At 36.7% G+C, this 25,582-nt stretch overlaps 1 protein-coding gene across 24 annotated transcripts in view; it reads right to left on the bottom strand.

The window, feature by feature from the left end:
* Nucleotides 1–595: 595 nt before the first annotated feature.
* The window catches only part of Ank3 (ankyrin 3), a 515,763-nt gene continuing 490,776 nt past the window's right edge, over nt 596–25,582 (bottom strand). For 10 of the 24 annotated variants that reach the window (XM_087185531.1, XM_087185530.1, XM_087185532.1 and 7 more), the window contains 3 exons: nt 23,328–23,706; nt 11,742–11,827; nt 596–2,007 (listed from right to left, as the gene is read on the bottom strand). In XM_087185531.1, coding sequence (XP_087041657.1) covers nt 11,759–11,827; nt 23,328–23,706 — 448 coding nt within the window. In that variant the 3' untranslated portion in view covers nt 596–2,007; nt 11,742–11,758. Of the gene's footprint in view, nt 2,008–11,741; nt 11,828–13,266; nt 13,324–13,454; nt 13,539–13,570; nt 19,805–21,538; nt 21,590–23,327; nt 23,707–25,582 lie in introns of those variants that run through there. The other 14 variants (XM_087185521.1, XM_087185526.1, XM_087185520.1 and 11 more) reach the window with 7 other exon arrangements.

Raw genomic sequence — 25,582 nt, 5'->3', positions numbered from 1 at the left:
TATGTAGTGAATGTGCTGCAAACTCCAGTGTTACCAGGTTAGTCCAAAGTGTAAAAAATGTGGGCTGAAACTGTGGTGTGTTGGACCACACCTGGCCGGAAAGGGCAGGGACAACCTGGTCCTATCATGTTGCTGTCTTGTGGGGATGGGGTCCATCGTTAGCAAACGTTGCTTTTCCAGAGAAGTTAGAAATTGAGTCATGAGGTGACATCTTGTCACTTATATGCACTGACAATGAATGTCAATTAAAAAAATATATGGGTTGAGAGCAACTGCATGTTAAATGGTTTTGGAAATATGAGGCTACAATTTCTTGACATATTGGCTGTAGTGGCCCCAATTTCTCACTTTTTTTGGGCAGCCCAAACAGATGTGGGCATAAATTAATCTTCAATTCTTGGCTTCTTCACACAATGCACAGAATATATGTCAGCTGGGAGTTTTCAGGGCAAAATTGAATGTTTGGGACTATCCCTTTAGTGTCTAGAGGGTAAGTAGGACTAGCAATAGAAAACTGGTGTGGCTATGACTCATGTGATAAGGGATCAGACAATGACCTTTTGCCAGAGAACACAAGGACACTGTAGAACATAGGTGAAGAGTTTAACACAATTTATTTTATGCTTAAATAATTGACTAGGTTATCCAGTGTCTGGTTTTTCATACATATGTCATTAGAGCTATGTGTCAATGAATGCTGATTTTTATGTGAATATAATCAACAAATTAAAGAATTTCACCAAAACCCAAATAAAAATGTCCTTTAAAACACAGCAGCCTTATTAGCCTAATATGACACTGCTAGAATGGTTACAAATAATTGGCTTATGGAAAGGTGTCTACATGTGAGAGCCAGTACACGATACAGTAATAAGTTTACAGCGTGCTGCCATTCTACTAGCTAAGGATTTCTGTTCAGTCCACTTTACCCCAACTGGGGCCTCTTAGGAGCACCATCCACCTCTACAGCGGCAAGCATTACCCCCTTTTGAGCACTAACAGCACCCCCCACCCCCCAAAGCAACTACTGTATAGGTCTTTTTTTTTTTTTTTTTCATTTTTAGGTCATTTCATTGAAAAATTGGCAATAGCAACAAATAGTAGATGAAGGGCTTTGTGTTTACAGATAAAATCTTCTGTGTTGCAGTATACTGTAGTGTTTGCAAAATTGGAAAAGATTTAATCAAAATAAGGTGATACACATGCATCAAAATATTAGTATTCTGAAGAAAAAATTTTCACACAACTACAGAATTCCTCATTTTGGGAATTATTTAAATTTGCAGCAGATTTTAAAGATTTGTTTTTTTTTTTTTTAAATCAAGCTAGCTGTTTTGCATATACAAACATTATAATTGCTAATATACAAGAGTCAGTGGAGAGTCCCCCACCCAGAACCCCTCCCTCTTCTAGGGTGAAGTCACTTGAGACCCCTGTTATGTTAAATGCATCTGCAATATTCTGTTTGTGTTCTAAGAGGCAGTGCCTTATCAACATTTATTCTATTTTTCTGTTAGAATTTATACAGTGTTACTATTTACAGCAAAACTATCATGTTTTAAAAAAGAAACAAATAGTGTTTATACCCTGACAGTTTGGGTCCAAGAAAAATAAGGCGAGCTGTTGTGGATTTAGTAATTTTAGTGTTTCTTCGAGATTTGATCATTTCATCTCCTTCTGTCCCTTCTGGTGGCAGGAATTTCTTTTGAAAATGACACCAAATTACTTGAGATAAACTGTTAACAGCATGGCTTCTTGTATATACACTGCATTGCTAATTGCACACGCGCCAATCCTGGAAATGAAAGTGAATTTCCATGCTCTGTAAATTGGCTCATGCTAAATTAAAATGTGAGTGGTTTTCTTCTTTTTTTCTTTTTGCATAAAAAAATCATGCCATTAATGTGTGGAAGCAGCAAACGTACACACCCTCCTCTGTAAATTTTTTCCTTCCTGTTGATATTTCTTCCATGAATTTCTCAATACTGGCAGTAAAAACATGTGATCCTGTGGAAAGAGAGACAATAGGTAGTGAGTTTAGCTTTCTTTCCTTTTTTTTTTTTTTCCTTTCTGAGAATTTGCCTAAGCCTTTCCTGCTCTCCAGCACAAAAGCCTCAGAGAATGAGGGCTCTTCACTAACGGGTGGTTGGGCTACCTGCTAAATGCCTTCGAGGACAATGCCCTAGAGTGTGCTAGAAAAACAGTGACCTTATCTCAGTGACCTGTGATCTTCACAAAGAGTTACTTCCTGTGTCTGTGGTTTTAGAAGTTGAGTTGGAAGGACCTCTTGGTTCTGTCTCTGAAGCTCAGGTTGCTCAGCTATTTAAAAGCACTTTGGGGTTCAGTCTTACCACCTATAAAATGACATGGCAGGGAGATTGCTATTAGTATCGAAATGTAAAAGGACCGAGACTTTCATGGACATTAAGGGCCAGGCGTATGGAGTTAGGACAGAGCATCTCATCATTTCTGTAGATTTATAAGTTCCTTACCCCTTAAAACCCAACTAATCTTTCAAAAATGGAGAACAATTTCATTGCCTCATTACTATGAAATTGCTTTTCCACATATAAATTAAAATTAAAGACTAACTTGTACTATTTCAAAGAACTTTCCCTTCTCTTGTCTGCATCAGTCATAATGGGATAAAATAATTTGAGCTTTTATATAGAGGCTCTGCTGAGGATGTCTGATCTTGCTAGACAATTCCTGCATAAATTATCACTGCTTTACCGCCAGTCTTTAACATGTCAAAATAAATCAACCTTCCCCAGCAGAGGTTTTCATTCTAAGTGCTATACTTTTGGTATGAATCTTTCTCCATAAAAGAGTACATACATAGTCCTTCCTCCTTGTTCAGCATGAAAAGCTGTAAACCCGAATGTCTTCCTGAGAACAAGATAGTCCCTACAGGATTTCTAAGTAAGGCAAGTACAATTTTAAGAACAACCCTGTCCACCCATGTCTAAGCAACAAACTTGGCAGGTCCAGGAGAATCTTTATGAAGAATTCTGCTTCTGTTGGGGCTCAAGAGTGTTCTCGGTGGCCTGAAGTTGTTTACTTTGACAAGTTTCCTTCTCTTTAGATGAGTCACTTATGACCCCTTGTCTTATGTGAAAAGGTTAGAACAGCATTTCCTCTGTCTCCTCACCTACAGTTTGGGCTTCCCCTTTTGTTTTCAAAGTGGCACTGACCTCAATACCCCAGGTCACTAAACCTTGGAGCCACGAACACCAAAGTATCCATTCCTTCTTGGGTGATTTCAAGGGCTCCCCTCCTCCCATAACTTTGCAGAAGTTCTAGAGAGGGAAAGTGACTCATTTGGACAGATCCTCAGCAGGAGGATCAGGATTTTCACACCTCTGTTTCTACCATTTAATCCTAATCTCCCAGGCACCAGCCTTCTCAGTCCTAGGATAATGTTACCACTGTGCTTTTTGCTCTGTTTTCTTGAGAGAATTTTCAGCAATTTTTACTGGATAGATTTTCTACGTTTTACATTTTAATTGACAAAGTTTATAAACCATACTTCATCTATTATAAATATAGTTTGATAGTTTTTAGTATATTTATATAGATGTGAGATCATAGCAATCTGGCTGAACTTTTTTTTGTTGTTGTTCAACTCTTCTAAAAACCAATCCAGGGGCTGGGGGATTTAGCTCAGTGGTTTCGCCAAGGACCCGAGTTCAATCCCCAGTACCAAAAAAAAAACAAAAAACAAAAAACAAAAAACAAAAACAAAACAAAAAACCAATCCAACTTCCCAGGTTAATTTTGTAACACAAAACAAGGTCTTTTTCTTCTCACCTCAGTACAAGTGAATAATATCTTTCTAGATATAGTGAATAGGTTTCTCAAATTATATAATGCTGTTAATTGTGCCCATCTACATTTGGTATGTTTTAGATGATAATTTGCTTTTTAAAAGTATGAGTTACCCTTATAAATCTTTTTCATTTTTAATCATATAATCAGTGGGTCCCAAGCACATGGAATACAGGAAGACCATTCATTGGACAAAATCCTTTATATAGAAGTATAGTATTGTGTAAAAAGCATGAGAACTTGGCTCTCAGGCTTTTATAGTGTTATACACACTATAAACTGTCATCTGATGGGAAGATGTGAGGGCAGGAGCCATCAAGATGACACCTCAGAAGGGAATTTGGAATCATCTCCCCTTTCTGGGTTGAAATAATGGATATGTGGTAGATATATTTGCACTTAGGAATCTTTGAGTTGGTATGAATTTGAAATCCAAAGGTAGGAGAGATCAACTCAGAACCAATCATTCCTATATTACTTCATGGTAATTAAATCTTTTAAAGAAACATTTTAAATACAGAAGAACAGCAATGAAACAGGTTATCAGTTGCTATTTCTCAGACAAATATTGTACCTTATGGATCACAGCTTCAAGTTAGGTGTATGCCCAGGTGTAGAACCTAACATTCCTTATAGACCCATGGATATACCTATAGTTTTTAGCTCCTAATGCCTACGCTAAAAATGGTCCTATATCTTTAGTTTGGCATCTGAAGCTCTTTGTAGTTCAGCTCAACACGTCTTTTGATTAGTTTCTACTATCCTCCATGGACAAGCTTTGTTTCACAATTTCTAGGGCACAATATTATTAGTTGCACAACAGAATTATCTGGGAAAATTTAAGAAGTCCCAGTGTCCAGCCCATTTCCCAAAGCAGCTTATCCAGAATTTTCGGAGATGAGGTACTACATAAATAACTTTTTAAAACTCTTTAGAATATTCTACTAAATTTGAGAGCCAATAATGTGTCCTAGAGGAATGCTTCTCAGTTTAACATGCATAGATATCACCTGTGGCAGTCTTCAAATGTGCATTTTGATTCAGCAGGTTGGGACAAGCCTGGACACTGTTTCTAAGACTGTCCAGCAATGCTGATACTGCTGATTGACAGGCCTTACTTCGAGGATCTAGTCTACATGCCCCTTAATGATCGTACACTGGTCTCCCACTTCCTTCTCTTTGCTCATGAGTTTGTATCCACTTCTGTTTCCCTAATCATCATGGATCTAACCCTTTGCTTCGTGTTTGACAGCAGTGCTATCTTCTTGAAAGTGCAGATCTTACTTTTCCTAATTAAACCACCCCTGCAGGCCACCTCTCACACAACTGAGAAATGTGGTTACATCACGGAAGGAGAAAAGCCTTTCTGATATCCTCCCCCCAGTCTACTGAGGACAGTGAGAATTCTTTGCTTTAGTTTTTCTTCCTCTCCTCTCTCTCAACCCCCTCTTTCTTTCTCTTTGCTTTTCTTTAATTTTAGGAGTCACAGAACTAAACCTTTTTACTAAGTAATAGTTACTATACATAATTATAATAAACTACAATTTCCTTTTAAAAGTAATACCTATTCAGGCAGATTTACTCATCAGCTAAAGCCAATAATTTTTGAGCTTGTTCTTTTCTAGTGACCTGTGATTTAAAAAAATCAAGAGTCAGTAGTAAAAAAAAGAAAAAATACTGGAAAAAACCAGATTAATATTTTAACAGTGAAAGAAAAACATGGTTTATTTTTATTAAATGCTTATTATATGCTAGGCACTATTTTAAAGTGGATTAACTCATTTACTCCTAATAATAGTGAGGTATGATTACTTCCTCCATTGTATAGATAGAAACAGAACTACAGAAGTAAACAACAAGCCCCATATACACAGCATATGGTGGAATCAGGATTGGAACTCAAGCCACCTGACTCTCAACTCTTGCTCTTAACTTGAAGCCAAGGCTTTTGGTTAGTGAGGCATTTGGATAAAGGGTGAGAAAAATGAACAAGAAAAACACAGTGTAAAAAGATCTACTCCAAATGAAATCTGGGAAAATATCCCGGAAGGTAGGGTCCTGGATTTGGAACAAAGCAATTCAGGCCATGGCTCTAACTTCCTCAAGGTAGAATCAGGAAATGGGAGTTTGAACTCAGATTCATCATTTCCTGCAGCCTCAGAAATTCTGCCATCTCTCAGGCTCATGCATTCCCTAGTAGAAGGGATGAGAACACCTGTTTCAGTAGTTTCCTGGGGCTATCATGGGAAAACTGTGAGGAGTAAGTGAAAGACACCAAAGCATGGGATTTCAGTGTCACTGCCGTCCGGACTTCTCCCACTGCTGCAGGCCAGCACTGCTCGCTGGTTGTTGTGTTGTTCTCCACCAGCCTCTGTCATCCAGGCTCTGCAAGATTCTATCCTTGGTTCACTTCTTGCTCAATGCTAGTCATAGCAGCTTGCACTTAACCGAATGCTTACTATGGGCTTGGCAGCCACTATTATTAAGCAATTTACGTATATTCACTTAGTTCCACAAATAACTTTGAGATCTGTTACTGTTATCCCCATACTGGGATAAAGCATTATTGTTGTTCATTACACTTAATTCCAAGTCCCGTCTCTGCTCTCTTTGGATAATAATAGAGGGGAGGAAATTAAGACACAGAAGTTTAATAACTTGGCCAAGCTCATGTAGCTAGTAAACAGCTTGGCAATTTGATCTACTCAGGCCCCTTCACTTATCACTCCTGTACCAAAGATGGCCACAGGAAGATCTCTAGCAAAGACTTCTGTTTGAAATCACTGACAAATATGGAGGGCACTGCACAAAGCATCTACAAAGTGGAGCTCAGCACCCCACTCCTAAGTCTGTTGTGGTCTTGGATTCTGTATTTGTGTTAATGATCATCTATAAGCTAGCAACCCTGATCATCACTCTCTCTCTTCCCTTACCCCCATAATGAATTAATCCAACTGGCAGACTTCTAAAATGTTCATCACATCTGCCCTCTCCTTTCATTCTCTTGCCTGGAATGAAATCTAATCCTTTCTTCTGGCTTGCGGAGTTCCAGATGACAGCACAGGCCTCACTTCATCTTGTGACAAGATCTTTCATTTCCTCAAGTATGGTAGGTCTTCTATAGCCCAAGGCCCTTGCACATGCTGTACCCTTGGCAGTACACTTCTCAGTTAGTGCCACCTATGAGGTCTTTACTTCAGAGAAATCTTCCTTAGGTCAAATCCAAATGTGTCCATATTTCTTTCGTTGGATACTGGACATAATTTTTTTGGTGCTTAAACAACATTTGCCCCCATCTTTCTTCCACTTTTATTCTGGGGAATTCAGAAAGGCGTGGAGGTTTTCTTCACCACTGTGTATCTGGCCTCTCCACTCTGAGCCAGGCAGATGGTCAAATATTCTTTGCAAGAATGAATGAAATAAGCCAATTTTTTGGCATCAGATAAAGTGCTGTCCTGGCAAGCCAAGGCTCTCTTGCTACTCTGTTTCTATACAGCTGTCAGTGAGAGGTGGAGCAATTTCTCAAGGAGGTTTGGAATACAGTTACTGGTTGATGTAAGTCTTTGTCATGATTTTGATCTGAGGCTGTTCCTTTGCCATGACCTTAATAATCAGCCCTTTCGTAGCATCTAAAGTAAAAATCTGAAGATTATGGCTAACTTAGAAATGAAGTCTTCCTTTATTTTAAAACACACACACGCACACACACACGTTTACAGTAGGAAGAAATTTACTACAGGTTGTCTATATATATGTATTTGGTTCAAAATCTGATTTTGAATCTCTAATGATTACCAAATACTATTTAATAAGATGAGTACTAGTTACAAACTTTGTTCAAGATGAGTTCAGATTTCACTCTTTTTGCTCCCCAGTGGTAGGATCTTGGGTAAATCATTTAGCTTTTCTAAAACTCAGTTTCCTCACTTTAAAAAAAAAAAAAAGCCCTTACAAAATTTTCTGGTAATTATATGAAATAATGTATGTAATGATTTTACATGGTGCCTGACATACATTAATCATTTTATAGATGATAATAGTGCCTGAAAAATCTTTGATTGCTTAATGTGAGAGGAATAAGTCTAGGGTGAGTATCAGTAATCTTGTGTTCAGATTCTAGTTCTACCAGTCATATGCTGGGCGACAAGAGACAAATCATGTCCCCTCTGAGCCTTAATACCTTCATCTTTAAAAGCTGCAAGTAAAGTTGGCCTAACTTGCCTCAACACTTTTTCTGATGGATTAAATAAGACAGCAATGTAAAAGTGCCACATAAACTAAATCAATATGAATTGTGGACAAATCTTTAAAATCATAGTGTTTCCCCTTAAAAACAAGTTGGCTCCGACTGCATATTAAAAGCAGGTACAGGGTTCAGACAACTCAAAAGTCAACTGGGTCTAAAATGGGAAATAAAAATTTTGATGTCAGTGTCTGAGACCCAGTGAAATTTGACAGCATTCTACCTTCTTAGTTGTTTTGTTATGTTAAAAAAGGCAATGAGCAAAACTATAAAAAATCTCAATGTATTCACTCAATGATTTTTCCAGATCATATATTCAATCTCCTTGAATTTCATGTAGTATTCTAGAACTCCTTTCCTCAGGTTCCTTATGGAAGGTAAGCACTACCTTGCAACATAGAGTCACTGTTCATCCGACACACTGAGTTTGCTTTATGCTGAAGTTACTTTCAGGTATGTGAATTAATTTGCTTAAATTTATCTCACCTTTTGTGTAGCAAGTGACCTGGACTTCTTCACAGGGTGATTATTTATAATTTTAAAGCTTCTTGAACATTTAGTGAATATGGATAATATTCTACAGGACCCTGGAAGTGTAGCACTGTCATATTTTTTGGTGTCATTTATTCACAAATACAAAATATATGTCACTGGAAAAATGACTCATCTGCGCTAGGTGACCTTTCTGATCCTTTCCCACTTGGAATCTGAGTAGTATATGATTGAACAAGTTACTACACTTTTAGGGGCACAATTAAGCTGACAGAACCCTCTTCTACTTTGACCTCATTTATCACCCAAGAGTTGATAAAGTATACTAATTTAGGACAGCATGCTTAGTAATTTGAGAAATACATATATATATATATATATATATATATATATATATATATATGTAATAGGTGAGTTCATTCTAGGTGTTTCTACATTGCTGCCATCCTTAATTTTCTTGTCTTTCACCCATCTCGTCCAATAGAAAGCCAGTCATCTTCACAGCACTCAATTCAGCCATCCTCAAGGCCAAAGGCAGCATCTGCAATGGTCGCTTCACCGGCTCTTCTGCTCATCCACTGTTGGTCCCTCCAATTTGTCCTCTACCCTACATCTGGGGTAAGTGAAGGACACCAACTGGATCACATCCCACCCTTGCCTTAAAAACCTTCAGTAATTTTTTGTTTTTGTTGAGACAGGGTCTCGCTGTGTAGTTCAGGCTGGCCTTGAATTCACAGGGATCTTCCCACTTCAGTCTCTCCAGTGCTGGGATTTTTTTTGTTGTTTTTAAATCCACTTTGGGGAAAAGACCAGCATCCTTAGAGAAGTGACGGACCCCCATTAACACTCAGGCCACACTTCACATTCTCATGTATTCCCTTTTCTATCTCCTCAGACCCAGGTGGTCTCCAGTAAATTCATTATTGAGAAGGGGCCTCTGCAGGCAGTTTGTTAGGGTCTAGATCCTCATGCTGCCACTTTCTACTTATGTGAATTTGGGCAATCTACTTAACCACCCCAGGCCTGTCCCTTATCTGTTCTGTTCTGTTTTTCTGGTACCGGGGATCAAACTCAGGACCGTGCACTTGTGAGGCAGGTGTGCCACCAGCCCGTCTCATCTGTTAAATGGGGATAATCATGGTCTGTATCCAGGAGAGGGGCCATGAGAATGAAAGGGCATACACAAAACACTATTTCCAGAGCTTCTGTAGTTCTCAATGTCATTAAGTGGGTGTGTGATTGATTAGTTATATTTGGTTATCATTAAGTCACTGTTACAATTCAGCTCTTAAACGTTCCCCCTGCGGGCATAACTTGGAAGACTGTATTCTTGACCCTGGCTCCTCCCTTCTCTCTCCTCTTCCTGGCCACCATGAGGGGAAGAACTTCTCTCCAACATGCCATTCCTGCCTTGGAGCTGCCTAGCCATGGACTTAAAACCATGAGCCAAATAAACCTTCTCCTTTAAGCTGTGGGTGACAGGTAATTTGTCCCAGTGACAGGAAAGTGACTGTCTCCAAAGTGTAAATTCGGTGAGAGCAAGTACCATGATAGTGTTGTTTGCTAGCACTTTCTCAGTGCCTATGTAAAAAGCCTCACAGAGAGGAAGTAAAATAAATTAGAGTGAATAAACAAATTATAAGATATGAGAGAGGGAATTAAGAACTGATCTGGGCTTTAGTTACTTCACATACAAATTAGAGGCAGTGAAACTAGATTATTTCTCAGTTCCTTATCTTAGCTGTCCAAACATAGTACCAGGATCCTTAGTAGGTAGAGAACAGCAGACACATGAGAGTAAAAACTAGATCTGTTTGCTCTTTGTTACTTTAACCATGGGTCTCAGAGGATGTAGGTGAATCGTCCTAAAGAAATGATGTATGTTATGTATATCCCCCAAATCGCCTCTCTAGTTATTGCTATATAGCAATAGGACAATGTAAAATTTAGAAAACAGTTACAAGAAAATGTGATCTGTAAAGAAAAGTTCAGACAAATTTAAACAAATCTCACTAACTAAACATTTAACTTAAACAGTAGACCATTAACCTCTTATTATTTTACTTTGATTTCTACAAACATAGTAGTATACAGGCTTTTGCTCATTTAATTTAGACTTGGCAACCATTACATTTCAAAGAAAAGTATATCCTTAGATGCTAGTTTGCTAAAATGGTGAAAGGCTGGGTCAACACGATTCTCAGTACATTTGCAAGAATTAACTTGTTGCAAAATAGTCTCCCTGTTGGATTGTATCTGGCTGCTGCATTTCATAGTGAGCTCTCTTAGAGGAGATTTGGAAAAAATCACTATTTATATTTGCTTTGTAAATATTTACATTTAAATTCCTGCTTGCTGTGCAAGGAGAAAGTTTATGGGCTGTGAAGTAGAGTCAAGTTTTAGTGTGTGTGTACTGAAATTACACATATATAATATATATGGTGATCAAAATATAGTTGGTGCTTAAATTTCAAAAATTTAATACAGTAAAGACACATTACCATTAATCCCCCTCCAGAAGACTCTCCCTCACTTCTAACACGCTTATCCCATTGTTCTTCTACTTTGTGAGCCAGTTCTGTAAGCCTTTTTTCATGTCTTTACAAGGTGTGATCAAAACTATGGTAAATGCTGCTGCCCAGTACCATCCCACAGAAAAGCAGGCTTGTAAAAAACATCAGGGGGTGTCCTCCTCCATCTTATTCACTGGACCTGGCACTGTGCACTTTTGGACTCTTTCCCAAAGTCAAAATGACTCCTGAAGGGTAAACGTTTTGGATGGATTCTGGATATCAAGAGGCAGCTATGACCGAACAACTAAAGGCACTCACGAAAGGCTTTGAGAACTGGTTCAGAAAGTGTCAAGAACAGTGGATAAATGTGTTCAAAGTGAGGGCAGAGTCTTCTGAGGAAGATTAATGACAAAATGTGTCTCTTACTGTAATTAAGAAAATACATAATCACCATATTTTTTGATGACACAATACAGATATTAGATACACACACACATATACACATGCATTTATATGCATCCATAAACAAAAAAAGAACATAAACCACTTTGTATTTTCAAAGATGGAATTTAGTGAACAGGAGGAAAAGGGATATCTGATTCACTTATTTAGAAGTTTCACAGGAACTTAAGTCTCACTGTTGTTGATATGAGCACATTTCACACCTTGACTGACTGTTCCCTTATGAGTGGCTCTTCTTTTCCACATGCCGGATTTCTTTCTTCGTCTTCATCTTATAACCTTCTCCCTGCTTTAAAAGGAATATGCACATTACGATTTCATGGCGGAAGAGTTTTAAAGTAGTTCTCATTCTGGTCCCTGGAGCTGGATTAGGATAAGTGGAACCATTTAATGTACTTTGTCATTTCACATCCAAAAATACACACAGTCTATCTGGCTAAACTACAGAGCTTAGCATCACCAAGGCAAATGAGAGAGCACTATCAAAATGAATACAACACAACGTCACTTTACAATAATTCGGCAGGTTAGTGATTAAAAAAAAAAGCAGCACGTCCATTTCTTGTATTAGCTAGAAGAAATCATCACCAAACTTCACAAGGCACCCAAATCTCAATTTAAAAAAATCAGTAAATCCTAAACTATTTTAAGATCGTTAAGTGATCTGTTGTAATGAAACATGTTCCTTAGTAAAGCACTAATTAAGAACAAAATACCATGGAAATGCTGTTATCGGAGGGACTGTTTTTTTTAAATTCTTCTGAATTTTACGGAATTACCAACACTATGCTCTTATTCCTAAACCATAGAGGCATTAATATTCTGAAAAGATATCTCTTCACTGAGCACCAGGAGCACACTTCTCTGTGAGGCAACACTTGGTTTTTACTTTATTATTAACAACAGAAAACACAAGTAGCCTTTCTAGTTTCCTGATCTAGTCCTGAGAAATTGTCAGTTCATTCTTTTCCTCTGAAAAAGTCTATTGAAGTTTCTATTTTTAAATAGGAGAGGGTAAAGATCTGGGAAACAACTGAAAGATAACTAGACGCTTTTTTTTTTTTTGGTGCCAGGGACCGAACTCGGGACCTTGCGCTTGCAAGACAGGCGACCACACCACTGAGCTAAATCCCGGGCCAAATTAGATGCTTTTTTGACAGGTGGGGATTTGTTGGGATGAATTACACTGCTTGGTGAGGACTCTGGTTCTGTAACTGGCCCACTGGAGACAGGGAAACCCAAAGAGGAGAGCCTTGTCTGGTGAAGATGGAATGCAGATTTCCCCATAGAATATATGATAGAAAAATGTACAGATCTGAGGCAAAGACTGTGAGCTGAGATTTCTGTCATCCTACTGTTCAAATCCTGTCCTTTGGAGCTCCCTCTATCTGTGTCCTACAAAGACACTGTTGACTGATGGCCAAGCCCGGGGGAGGACTTGGGCGCTCCCGAGGGACTTACCAACAGTAAAAAGTTTTACCTTCTTTCTCTCTCAAATTGTCCCCATAAGGGACAGACTGTGAAAACTTTGAAGACAACAAAAACTGTATAACTTTAAGGAATGTTAGGAAGAAAAGTCTTTTTCTTTAACTCTGATCAAATGCAAAGGCTAAAAGCACCAAATGTATCAAGCTGCCACACCGCAGATGCCAGCCTGTTAGCAGTGCTTTTAGGGAGTACACAAAGCTTTTATCCTCTACATTCTCCTTGGCAATCCCTCTCCATTACCACTCCATCCTGTTTCCTCTCCTGTGGGATAATTCGTCTTATTACTTTCCGAGTGATCTGTAGGAAGCAATAGTGAAAAGTAGAGATTTTTCTGTTTCAAGAGGTGACACTACAGCACAAAAACAGTAATGTTTTTAATGCAAGAAATTTAAATTCCAAGAGAAGCATGAGATCTCAATGATGATTACTTTTCTGGTGATGAGGTTTCCTTCTTCATCAGTAAATTGTTCTTCTGTGACAGATTCACCAGGAATGTTTTTTGCTTCCTCTCCCTAAAGGATGTGGCAGAGAGGTTAGCAACATATTGGACGGAGATACTGCCACACCATTGCAAACACCACACACATGCTTAGCAATTTTAGAAAAAGCAGTAGTGAGTTCTACTTGCTACGCCAGTGTGAGAGAAAAGTCTGGCTCACTGACGATTATTTAGCAGTTAACAATCTTCACGCATTAAACTGCAAGTACTGAGCATTAAGCTGTAAGAATGATACTCAGCAACAAATTCCAAGATGAAAGAATTTGAAAACATCATTACAGAATGCAGATACACACAGGTAAACCAAAAGGCTTCATTTGTAGGAAAAAAAATTTTAGCCATTGATTAGAGCTCTGATTCAATCATCTAACCCTAAGAATAGTGTTTTTTCTTAGTTACACTTTTGGGGATCTTGTGGATTGAATTTTTGTAATTTGAGTCAAGATAGTACCTCAGTTGGAGGATGATATTTATCATCTTTGTTTAAAAATTCACTTACTAATGGTATACATTTTTGGAAAGACTATGAAGAACTTCAGGGTACAAGGCAATCTTACTTTTTCACAGCTTTTCATAGGACATAAGTGAGAATAACTGTTTCATGAAGAACTTAGTTTAAGAGTACTCTCATCAAGTGAGAGGGTCTTAGGTAATAACTATCTCAATGGCCATAGGGCAAAGGAGGGAAAAGAAGACGAAAGCAATACCAAAGGAATTTAAGATTATATCTTTTAGTTAGTAACTGTTCTTTGATTTAGAAGTGGAAACTGTTAAAAGTTAGTAAGTTAGAAAAAGGAATAAACTGTCAATTATCAGGGTGGGTTTATGTTTTCCTGCTCATAAGGAGCTTGGTGGGTTGAGATGACCCCTTCGCATCTCTTCATTTGCTTTACAATTGGATAATAAGATAAACGCTTCAGAGAGCAAAAGTAGAACTATACTATAAGACATTACCGTCTTCACTAAGGTTCAACTGTAGGTTTGTGCTGTTTGCAGTTTTGAGGAACAAGGAAAAATATCTTAAATGTGGACTTGTATTTGAGGGACCCAGTGACCTGTTGGTCAAACTCATTGTTTAAAAGGTGAAATGGATAATGTTACAGTGTAGGGATGTGATTTTTCTGGGAAAAACAGCAGATTGCAACCATAGCTACATTTCCACTTTTCAGTGTAGTTGGCATGAGGACAGTGGCTCTGGTAATTGTGTTAGCACTGGCCAATGTTGAGAAAATTACGTGCCTGACTGAAGTCACAACCAGTAGAAAGCGGGTCTTGGTTTAGAACAACAAAGTAAAGTCTAAAATTTAACTTGCTTTTCTAACAAAATTTTGTTCCCAGTCTTATTTACTTTCTCTTTTTAACAAAATAACTTTATATTCTGACAGAGTCTGGGCACATAGGTCGTGACCACAGGCAGGACCTCACTTGACTCATTTGACTTCACTGTGGTAAAGGTGGAAAGAAAATGCTTCTTACTGCTCATGTTAAGTCATCCTTAATCTTAGTTTCAATGAGCACAATTGTCTACACGCATTGAAGTCAAGTGCTTTATGAGAGTGTTATTTATAGTTCCTATGGTTGCTTTCATATATTTGCAGAAACACATTTTTTTTTTTTGAAACAGGGTTTCACTATGTCACCCAGGCTGGTCTCAAACTCGCAGTGATCCTCCTGCCTCAGCCTTCCAAGTTCTGGGATCACAGGTGTGCGCCACCATGCCTGGCCTACTAGAAACACAATTTTTAAAAGGCATGTTTTTAAAAAATAAAGACCTAAAGACAGCAAAAGTAGCAATAAAATGTCATAAATTTCACTAGTTTAAATATGAATGAATAAAGTATTTTTGAGCTAATTCTTACAAACAGCCAGCTCTTTGAACAGTACACAACTGAAAGATCTCAGGAGAATCCAGCAAAATAGCACCTGTTGAATGTGTTATGAATGAATCTTTTTATAGGAAACATGCTAATTAACTTTTAATGGTTTGGATAGTCTCTGAAAGGAATGTAAAGTAGATATATTTATAAGCATAGTGAATATATACCAGTACGTTGATTAATAGTCTTAGAAAAAGCAAAGTCCTATTCATAAATAACAAGTCATGTTAGTTGAGAACTATTCTGGTATGTAAACATTTTCTGTGTTTTATAGTGAAACTTTATACTATTTATGTATAATTTACAGGTAAAGGTACAGTTCTTTACCTTAAAGGCTACAAAATACAATTATTGCTTTAATATGGCAAAAAATTGATTATGCAGAAACTCTCTACACTGAGGAAGTGGATTAGATAGGAAAGACAGTGAGAAGTCATGAAATAAGTTTTTAAAAAACAGGCATCTTTAATTCTGTCAAATATGTTAGCAAACAAGTGTTACCAAGGAAAGATCTCTGAGTACTCTTCCTCATAAGAATGTCTAACGTTGTTGAAAACAGTGTGAACTTTTAAGTAAACAACATTTCCCCCTTGGTTTGGTTGACAACAATACTTTTGGCAAATGCTGCCACTTATTTCAAAGGGAAATTACAGTGTATATATTTTCACATTTTCATCTCTTGTGGCTATTTTAACAAATGCTACTTGTAGTTTTATACCCCTGATAGAAGTACTGCACATTATAATTTTTACCTCTCTTTCCTAGTTTTTAAAATAATAGTATGAAATGTACCAATTTGCTTTTTTTTTGGTACCAGGAATCGAACTCGGGTCCTTGCACTTGCAAGGCAGGTGGTGGAACCAGTGAGCTAAATCCCTGGCCCCCAATTTGCTTTGATGTACACAATAAAACCTGAATATTCAAAAAATAGGATAGATGTATTTTGCAAAAAGCAAATTACCCCGTATTATGTATAGAATAACCCACTGTTATTGTTTAACAAACCCTACATGAGGGAGGATGTGTCTGTAAGTGTGTACACATACAATGGTATATAAATGTAAACATACATGTACCCGCCAATTAAAATATGGTGAAAATTGAAATAAAAATGCAGTTGTACTATATAGTAAAAATCAACTCCTCAGGGCCGGGGATTCAGCTCAATGGCATCATGCCTGCCTCGAAAGTGCAAGGTCCTGAGTTTGATTTCTGGTACCAAAAAAAACCCAACTATTGAGAACTTACCAAACTTCACAATAGTTAGTCTGTTAGTTGGTTTAAAATTTTTATTTTGGCATTCAATAAATTTGCTAAGCAAGGTAAACAAGCTTATAAGATTGCTTAATATTTTAAACTGCTTCTAAACATTTGAAACTACTGTGATATTATCAGATTATATAGAAATAAATGGATATGCTGATAAACTTTACAAGTCTCATAATGAATGGAAGAATTTAACCTGACTCATTCCATAGGAATTTGAAACTCTTAAATGTAAAAAGAATTACAACTGCATTAAAAATGAATGGGTTCATATATGAAAATAAAGAGAAAAATCATGAAATTATAGTTTTACCCCATTTATTGTACAAATTGCTAAGACTTGTGGCAATAGAATTCTGACCATACCTACTGCTTTCTTTGGGAGACACTTCTGGCTAGCTCTGGAAGGGATGGAAAACCTCCAAAAAGTTTTTAGCACTGTGATACTCATGGCAGAGGGATTACCATGACAGACAGTGCAACTGTGCTGGCTCAGCTCAGGGCTAGTGAAGTAGGTCAGATTCCTCTCATTCCAGCTCCATCAAAGAGTTTCTAGCATTGACAGCCTAATGCCACCCTCCCTCCTCTATGCCGGTGGAAAGGTCTGAATGGCCAAATACTTGACTTAGTACAATCCAAAATGCTCCTTTCTATTTGTTCTGGAAGAGAAATACAGTATGGTGGGAAAAGGATTTCACTAGAGTGTTTCTGATTCCAGAACTGTTCTTGTCCAACTGTGCGATTCTGAGTAAGTTAATTCATCTAGTTTTGTCAACTAGGAAGACAAATAATTTGTCTCGATGGTCCCTCTAGGACCTAATATTGCCATTTTATGATTCTGACAGAGATGATTCCCATGTCATATTTATTATATTATTATCATAGTCCTTCAGCTCTTTTTACTTTGGAAAGATAGCAACATTCCATATGAGAATTCCATATAAAGAGAAAAGCAACAAAAGTGTGATTCTCTTAACTGCTCCAAAAACCTCAACTGGAAAATATTAACCAGAAAGGATCCTATATGTGTAGTTTAAACTTTCTGTGTTACACCTTAACTTCCAAAGATAATTATAGCCATTCTTTAGCTTTTGCTTTCTCCAACTCATGTGAAAGACATTTCTCAAAGCTGTTCACAGATGATTGTTTATGCCATGCTCTCCCTAGTTACAAAACTTTCTTTGATGATTCCATTCATTAAATCTCCCTAAAATTACATCTCTTTTATGAAGCCCACAGCACCACAGTATATGTTGGTATTTTAAATTTATGCCCTTAATTCACTGTGTTATATATTATTCATCAGGCTCTCATTCTAATATAAAATTACTGATAAGCTAGTAGGCAGATGCATTTCTAGAGTACTAGAAAACCATAAGAATCCTCATGGACTTGGTGGTGGTGGGGTTTGATGTTTCTGCTGCTTTTTTGTCTTTAGAGAAAAACTTCTTTATTCCTTGCTTTCAATGTTTGTTTTTTTTTTCTTTCATGACTGTTTTTCTTCTCTCTTAGAGGAGAGTCTATTCTGTAAGGGGCAGCTGTTATAAAGGAAATGGGGTGATTGTGGAGGCTACATAAGTATGTCATATGTAAAGCATAAAAAGCAAGTCAGAAAACAGCATCTCTGCTGTGCTTTTTCTTGACTTTTTACTTTAAAATATCATTTCTTGAAGATACTGATTATGAGACTAGCAACATGAGCAAAAGGTGTGGCTTTCACCCCTATAGAAAAAACTGAATAAAGTACTACCCAGCCCATTCCAGAGAATATGTGATAGGTGATTGATTATGAGGATTTTATAGACAGCGGGTTTAATACTTGCAAATATACTAGACAGAAATTATTAGTTATTTGTTTGTCTGTGTAGGATTTCTGAAGAAGTGATTTATGCTTTTTTTTTCTCCCCGAGAGGTCCCCACTGAGCTCACAGTTGACTGGGGGATAGCTCAAAATTTAGGTGAGGACTTATTTCCTTAATGTTTCCAATCTTATAAAACTTCATTAAAGAAGACTTGACAATTTCTTCTCTTCTTTCATCTGTCTTCATCAGCACAAGGGTACAACACAATTTTTAAGAAATTGTAGGTATCTGAGCTATCCTCTCTTAGGTCTCTTGACACTTTGGAGTTGGGAAAATTTGATAGTCTTCAACAGATATTTCTCTTTCTCTCTCTCCAGAGCTGATAACCAAGAAGCCTCAAGTACATTAAAAATGGCTTCCTAGTTATCTGCACTCAATTATTCTAACATCAAGAAAGCTTTCTTTACAAACAGAGAATGAAGACAAGTGGCAGACTGCAAGGAGCATTGTGGTGGACTTTGCCATGCACAAGGTCAGTGCTTCAAAAGACCTTTGTAGGGAAAAAAATATTGATTCATAGTGTTTTCAATTTTGCTATAATGGCGTGGGATTATATTTTTCATTTCTAGCAAAAATTGCTTCCTATACTTAGAAATGCAGATTAATATTTTTGTGCATATTATAGTTAAAAGTCTATCTCAGAAGTTTTTGCTAGACCTATTACATCACACATGCCACATTATAACCTAAAATTCTCAACAATTAATAATGAAGAACTGATTTTTCATGTAAATATTAAGACAATAGATTTGTACATTTGAGACAGATGGAAGCCTTTTCTTTCATTCTTTTTGTTCTTTATCTTCATGCTTCATTAGTCTTTGAGGTTTTGGTTGAACATTTAATTTTATGTGAACTACCCTTAAATTTATAATACTTCTCCAAGAAAAGCAAGACACAAATGCCAAGAACTATCAGATAAAATTATAACTGCCACATGTCAAAAACGCTTATATGGAATACTCATTACCATGCAACATAATTTTCCTCTTGGTTGTTGCTTTTATAAATTTTCAAATATGCAAAGAAACAGAGAGCCATTTAGTTATCAAGCATGCTGAATTTTTAAAATCACATGAAAGGAGTTTCTAATATTATGCGATGTCCTACAGTGATCTGGCTACAGGATACCTTTATAATCAAACGCCGGCGAATAACTCGGGTAGTGACTCTCCGTTCCTCCTCTGAGCTTGAATCATTTTCACTGTCTTTCAAGTCCTGATAAATGCATTTTTAGTATAATTTTACCATCACATTTTAAAATAAAAGACATTCTGAGAAGAAAAATCAAGAAAGAATTATATTTACTTGCTGTTTTTTTTTCTTCACTAAGGAATATCATGATATATATTATTGAGAATCCTAAAGTTTAAGTGGAAGAAACCTTTTCTTCTGGAGGAGCTAGGGATTGAACTCAGAGTCTCATGCATGCTTGGCAAGCAGTCTATCACTGAGCTACATTCCCAGCCCTAGAGGAAGAAAATTTCTAAGCAGCATTCAAACTACTCTGTATGTGCAGATAAATATCAAGGTAATTGATTCTAATTTATTAAAAATAATTATAGAACATTTTTAGCTTTTGAAATAAAATGCCACTAGTTTGTAGAAGCATTCATATTCCTTTTAAAAATAGTTTTATATTTATATTCATTTGACTTAAAGGTATAACCTTGTAATTTGGGCCGCATTTCACTTTATCTACAGAAAGAGGTATATTTCTGATTTTTATAAAAATTTGGTCAAATGTGGTAACTTTATCTAAAGCTGTTTTGATATTTACACCAGCATAATTTGATGCACATTTTGTATAAAGAGATTCTTATGAACAAAACTAGTAGCAGAGTTTAGAAAGAATAATGTAAGACATGAAAGCTTGAAGTCTTTTAAAGATCTGATATGAAATTAGAATGAAAAATAGACTTCAACTTCATGGAAAATATGGTACAGCTAAGAATGTAATAACTGCACAAAATATTACTTTTTAGGCAATAAGAGTAGGAAACAGAAAAACCAATCAAGTGGCAAATACTATGTAATTCAAAGGGAAAAATAGCTTCTTTTTAATGCCACAGTGAAGAGTATTTACTGAATGATTTTATTTATAAATTGTAGTGGTGGAATTTTGGTAATTATCTCAAATACAGTAATCCTGAAGATGATCATGTGTTACAGTTAGTATCTGTTGGAAAAATGAACGATAATATTTGTTAAATTAGTGAAAAAAGCACAAGGTGTAGGTGTTAAATATGATTTATGAAATTTTAGTTGAGTTAGTAATAAACCAGGCCGTTCTTTTCACCAAAGGTAAACTTAAGTATTTTAAGACGTTTGAGTAATATCAAACTTGACTTTATAGGAAATTCCATTTGACCAAAACATTCCATTGAATAATATGGTTTCAAAAGGAAGTAACAGCCAATATCTTTGCAAGGATGAAGAACTTGAAAACTAAGTTCCCAATAATATGTTAAATCTTTTCAGAAAAGGACAGTAGATTTGGGAGGGTGTAAGAACTATATTGTGAGAGGAGGGCCTTAGTGGCTCAGAAAGGCAGAAGTGGAATTCACACTCAAGAAAGAAAAAACAAAACTATGTGTTAATGGGTTAGATGAGGCAAAGGGAAAGAGGACTCTGAATTATCCATGCATAGAATCTATATGGGGGAAAGGGCTTCACTGGGTACATTGAAAAAGCAGAAGAATATATGTTAATGCAAATACTAACAACACACCTGGATGTCAATTTACATCACAGTCCTATCAAGAATCCTGAGACTGACCTCTAACATAGGGATTTAGTGGCCTTTTGGCTATTTTAGAACCCAGGGTCTCCCTGGAGTCTCTGCTAGCCTTAAGGTGAAGAGTAGAGAGAACACAGTAGTAGAATCTGAGGGTCAGGACTCCTTTAAGAGAATTCTCTAGGAGGTGGTAGTAAATGGAGAAACTTTTCTCAGTATTCCTGCAAATGAGTTGTTGCATGAAAAGAGGTGGAAAACACCAGAATTTTACCTTGTAACAGCAGGCAGTCATCCTTGAAAGAGCAGCACCCGGACTTTTGACCTGATTTTTTAGGGGATAAAAAGGGGCTGTTTTCTGAGATCACACATCAGGTGACCTACATGGTTGCTACTGTACTATGGACACAACCTGAACATCTCTGGATTTCTTGTGAGTTCAGACTCATATCTCCCAGAAGCTTAAAACTCTACACAGATTATTATGATCACAAAGAGTTGTTTGCAGAACTTCTATATTGATTTTAATAGACTTTTGCAGAATAACTCTTCACTGATAAAATATCACTATGCTACTAGATTTTGTGAGCTTTCCTTAAAAGGGAACAATACATCCAAATTCGTTCTGCTTAAATCTACTAAGAATCAAAAGAAAAATTAATATTCAAAACCACACTTGAGAAGAAGTCAAAGGCCTGAGAAAGACTCCAACAAAAACACTCAAAAGAAGAAAAAGAACACAATGTTCAGTGATTGGTTGGGGTGATCATTTGCTTTACGGACCTCATAAAATAATTTCTAGCTCCTTTATAATCATCTTCACTAAATCTGAAAACAAACATCAATGGAAAAAACAGATCAAGATTTTACTTCCTCTCACTTTCCCTTCTAACAAGCAGGAAGATAACCAAAAGGAAAAGGAAAGCATATAATTAGTTGATAAACTGAGTGGCAGTTTCTGGTAAGTTTTCCTAAATTTCAAATTAAGCATCATAATGGGTCTCAGGTGAACTAGAGATGTCTCAAGGAAGATGCATATGCAACTATTCCAAAGACACATAATTCTCAGTCTGTGTCTATGGCACAGTTGACAGAAGGACACAGAAATTGACAGTGGGAAATGTAGTAAAAAGTATACAAAACACAGCTCATTTTTGTTTTCTTATACCCATCTGTGAGTCATAATTTCAGTTTACAATATTTCAATATCTGAAAATAAAAATTTAGTAGGGGATACAACAAAAACACATAAATACAACGAACAAACAATTCCATCACAGTAAAGTTTTTAAATTACTAGAAACAAATTGTAATTATCACCAGATATAAAAATGATACTTCTAAACTTTAAATTTCTGACAGCTGTCAACTCACCTCATCTTCAATTTGGTGACTTTGTCTCTTCATTTTTAAAATACTTTCAGATAAATAGATCTTATAGGATAAAAATCTTAGATGGGTCATATGCTATATTCTTTTTTAACCCATTCCTGCTGGCTTGAACTACCAGTGGTACATGCATGACTGTCTCATGGACAAGTGTACCACTTGTACCAACAGTGGTACGAGCCATCTGATGGCGTGGTCATGTGTGTTCCACTGGTGGTTGAAGTCACCCAGCAGTAAGATATATGAATTACAGCCTCATTGTGAACATGTTAAATTATGCCAAAATAACCCCTAGAAAGGGACAAAACTATCCTCCAATCAGAGAGAAGACTAGGTTGCGATTTAGGAAACCTAAATCCCAGACAAAATTAATATTGAACCTTAAGCTAGTTACTTAAGTGTATCTGTAGTTCTTTACCCTCCTGAAAATGGCTAAAGAGATGCTTCTTCCTTTTTCCATTTTTCCTTTCATTCTGGGGAATGAAGGTATGATCAAATGGCCTATGTTATACTTAGCATATTCTTCACCTCCACCATTAGTGCTACAACATTACCCATTTATAATATAGACATAGTGAAGAATCATGAGTACAGTATTACAGGTACAATCAAAAGAAGGGAAGCATCAGTACTGCACATTTCAGGAAGAGCCCAATGACAACCTGATGACATACCTTTGGCTCAGACCCACTGGACCCCTCTTCTTCATGAAGGTTAAACCGTGGCTTGCCATCAGCAGCAGAAGTCCTACTCATCTTTTTCATACTGACAGGCACACAGGGTTTAGGCTCTTCTATTATGAGCTTGCTGGTTTCTTCCAGAGATTTCTGATACACTGCTAGGGGTGAAGGTGGTTCCTCCGCACGACCAGATCCGTGCATTTTTGGTTTCAGAGTTTCCTTAGCACTCTGTTTTGCTATATCATTTTGGGATTCTGGAAAGTGAGATTTTGTCTTTGCTTCTGGAGTGACTTCTGCATGGCTTCCATTTGCTTCAAATTTTCCAGGTTCTCCTTTGAGATATGAGGTAATAGAATCTCTACACTGATCAGGGCTGGAAAAAATAAAATGCGCAAATTACAATGGCATTGCATGGCTCCAGGACCTCTAAAGTTTACTGCTGCATAATGTAGGAAGGCAGGAAGGATTTAAAATGTGAGGGGCCATTACGATGGGGGTATGAGGAGGTACACATAGGCTCCAGGCCTTCCCTACAATCCAACTCCCAATCTAGCCAGCTGTGCTGTCTTTTTAAAAGACTTGTACCTCGGGGCTGGGTACTTAGCTTAGTGGTTCTGCTGCCTGCATCGCAAGCGCAAGGACCCGAGTTTGATTCCTGGTACCAAAAAAAAAAAAAGAATTGTACCTCTACAGCTACTTAAATTCTATATCTTGAAAAGTGTTCATGGGCGTATTTATAGTTCCAACCCCACCAATCTAAAAGGGGAAGATATTTCAGAAGACTGTTGTATTACTAGTAAATATCAAATAAAACATCTCCAAACAACAAAGTGAATTGCTGAGATGAAACTCTGGCATTCCCAAGAACCTCAAATTTGGGTTCTGTATATGTTTTCAGCTCTGAATCCAGTTTTCACACTTTTCCAATTATGACACCTCTACCTGAACCTCATCACTTTCCACTCCTGACTTCTGCTGATTTCCCTAGTGAGCAGATATTGGTACACCCCATTGTCTCTGCTTATTTTGAGGAATGGTTTCCTTAACCATTAAAAATCTTTCTTTTAAATTGATTTCTAATGTTTTTATTAGTTTTAATATATTCTTTATTTTGTAGCTTGTATATAATTTTTAGTGTCTTTGCTCATAACTTGAAGGGAGCATGTAGTACAGTAATATTTATAATAATTTATAATATATATCATCATGCCTATTCTTTTAAATCAAGTTTTGATTATCTGAATACATTTATTTAAAAAAGGATATTAATAGTACACCCTACTCTGTATGTGTGAACACAAACTCATTATACTGTGAAAATCCTGTAAGATCCATCTTTATGACTTCTAATATTCAATTCCCCCAACCACACTGTTTGCCTGAGTTCCCCTACCTAGGCTCATACCAGAAGCAAAGTTACAGTCATTTTCCTGCTTTTATTGAATAAGATGTCTGAGTATTTCTTCTATATAATTTATCGGCAGAGCCTATATTAAATGAGGGATTCCAGCTAGTTTAACAATAATGAACATCTTCCCTATATCTAAATTTACTTCTTGATAGGCAACTATATTATGTTAACTATACCTGAACATAAACATCAAAGTTAGTACCATTTATCTTTTCTGTAGTCTCTTTGCTAGGCTGTATATAGAATTTATTACTGCCTTTAGTTTTCAAAAAGAGTTTTAAAACTTCTCTTTGAAAATTTAATAAAATCTCTCTTTGGGAATTTTTGTTGAGCAAGAGGTTTACCAGAAACATGAAAATATTATATATGCTTATGAAATAGTAGCAGCTCTCTTATATCCAACTTAAATTTATCACTAGTAGCCACCAAATAAAATACATTTCAGTCCAATGTGTGAGTAAGTAAAACTAATGCCTACTTTTACCAAGAGATTACCATTTGCACAAGTCATCTGGTAGGTAGTTTACCTGTTTTCTTTTCTGATCTATATTCTTGTCTGAGGGAAATGGTCATGGAAATAAGATTAAAGTGACATTGTTAGAGCTTAGAATTTTATCCAAAGTTGCAAAGTATCTATCTAATGGTGGGAGGATTTGACTTAATGTTTCTGGGACTATAGACTTATCTTTGTAGAGCAGGGCCAATATAAAAATGAACCAGGTTCATATTCTGAGAATGACTTTGGCCATAAGCAAATGTCTTTCATGGCATTTTAAAAGAATTATATACAGAAAAGTAGGAAGGTAGGTAAAATGTTAACAGTGTTTTTCTCAGTATG

Source organism: Heterocephalus glaber, unplaced genomic scaffold (assembly GCF_053883595.1).
Source record: "Heterocephalus glaber isolate CG9 unplaced genomic scaffold, H.glaber_assembly_v1.0 deba00001497, whole genome shotgun sequence".
NCBI lineage: Eukaryota > Metazoa > Chordata > Mammalia > Rodentia > Bathyergidae > Heterocephalus > Heterocephalus glaber.
The sequence above is the reverse complement of the archived record's forward strand: the minus strand, read 5'-3'. Positions and strand labels throughout refer to the sequence as shown.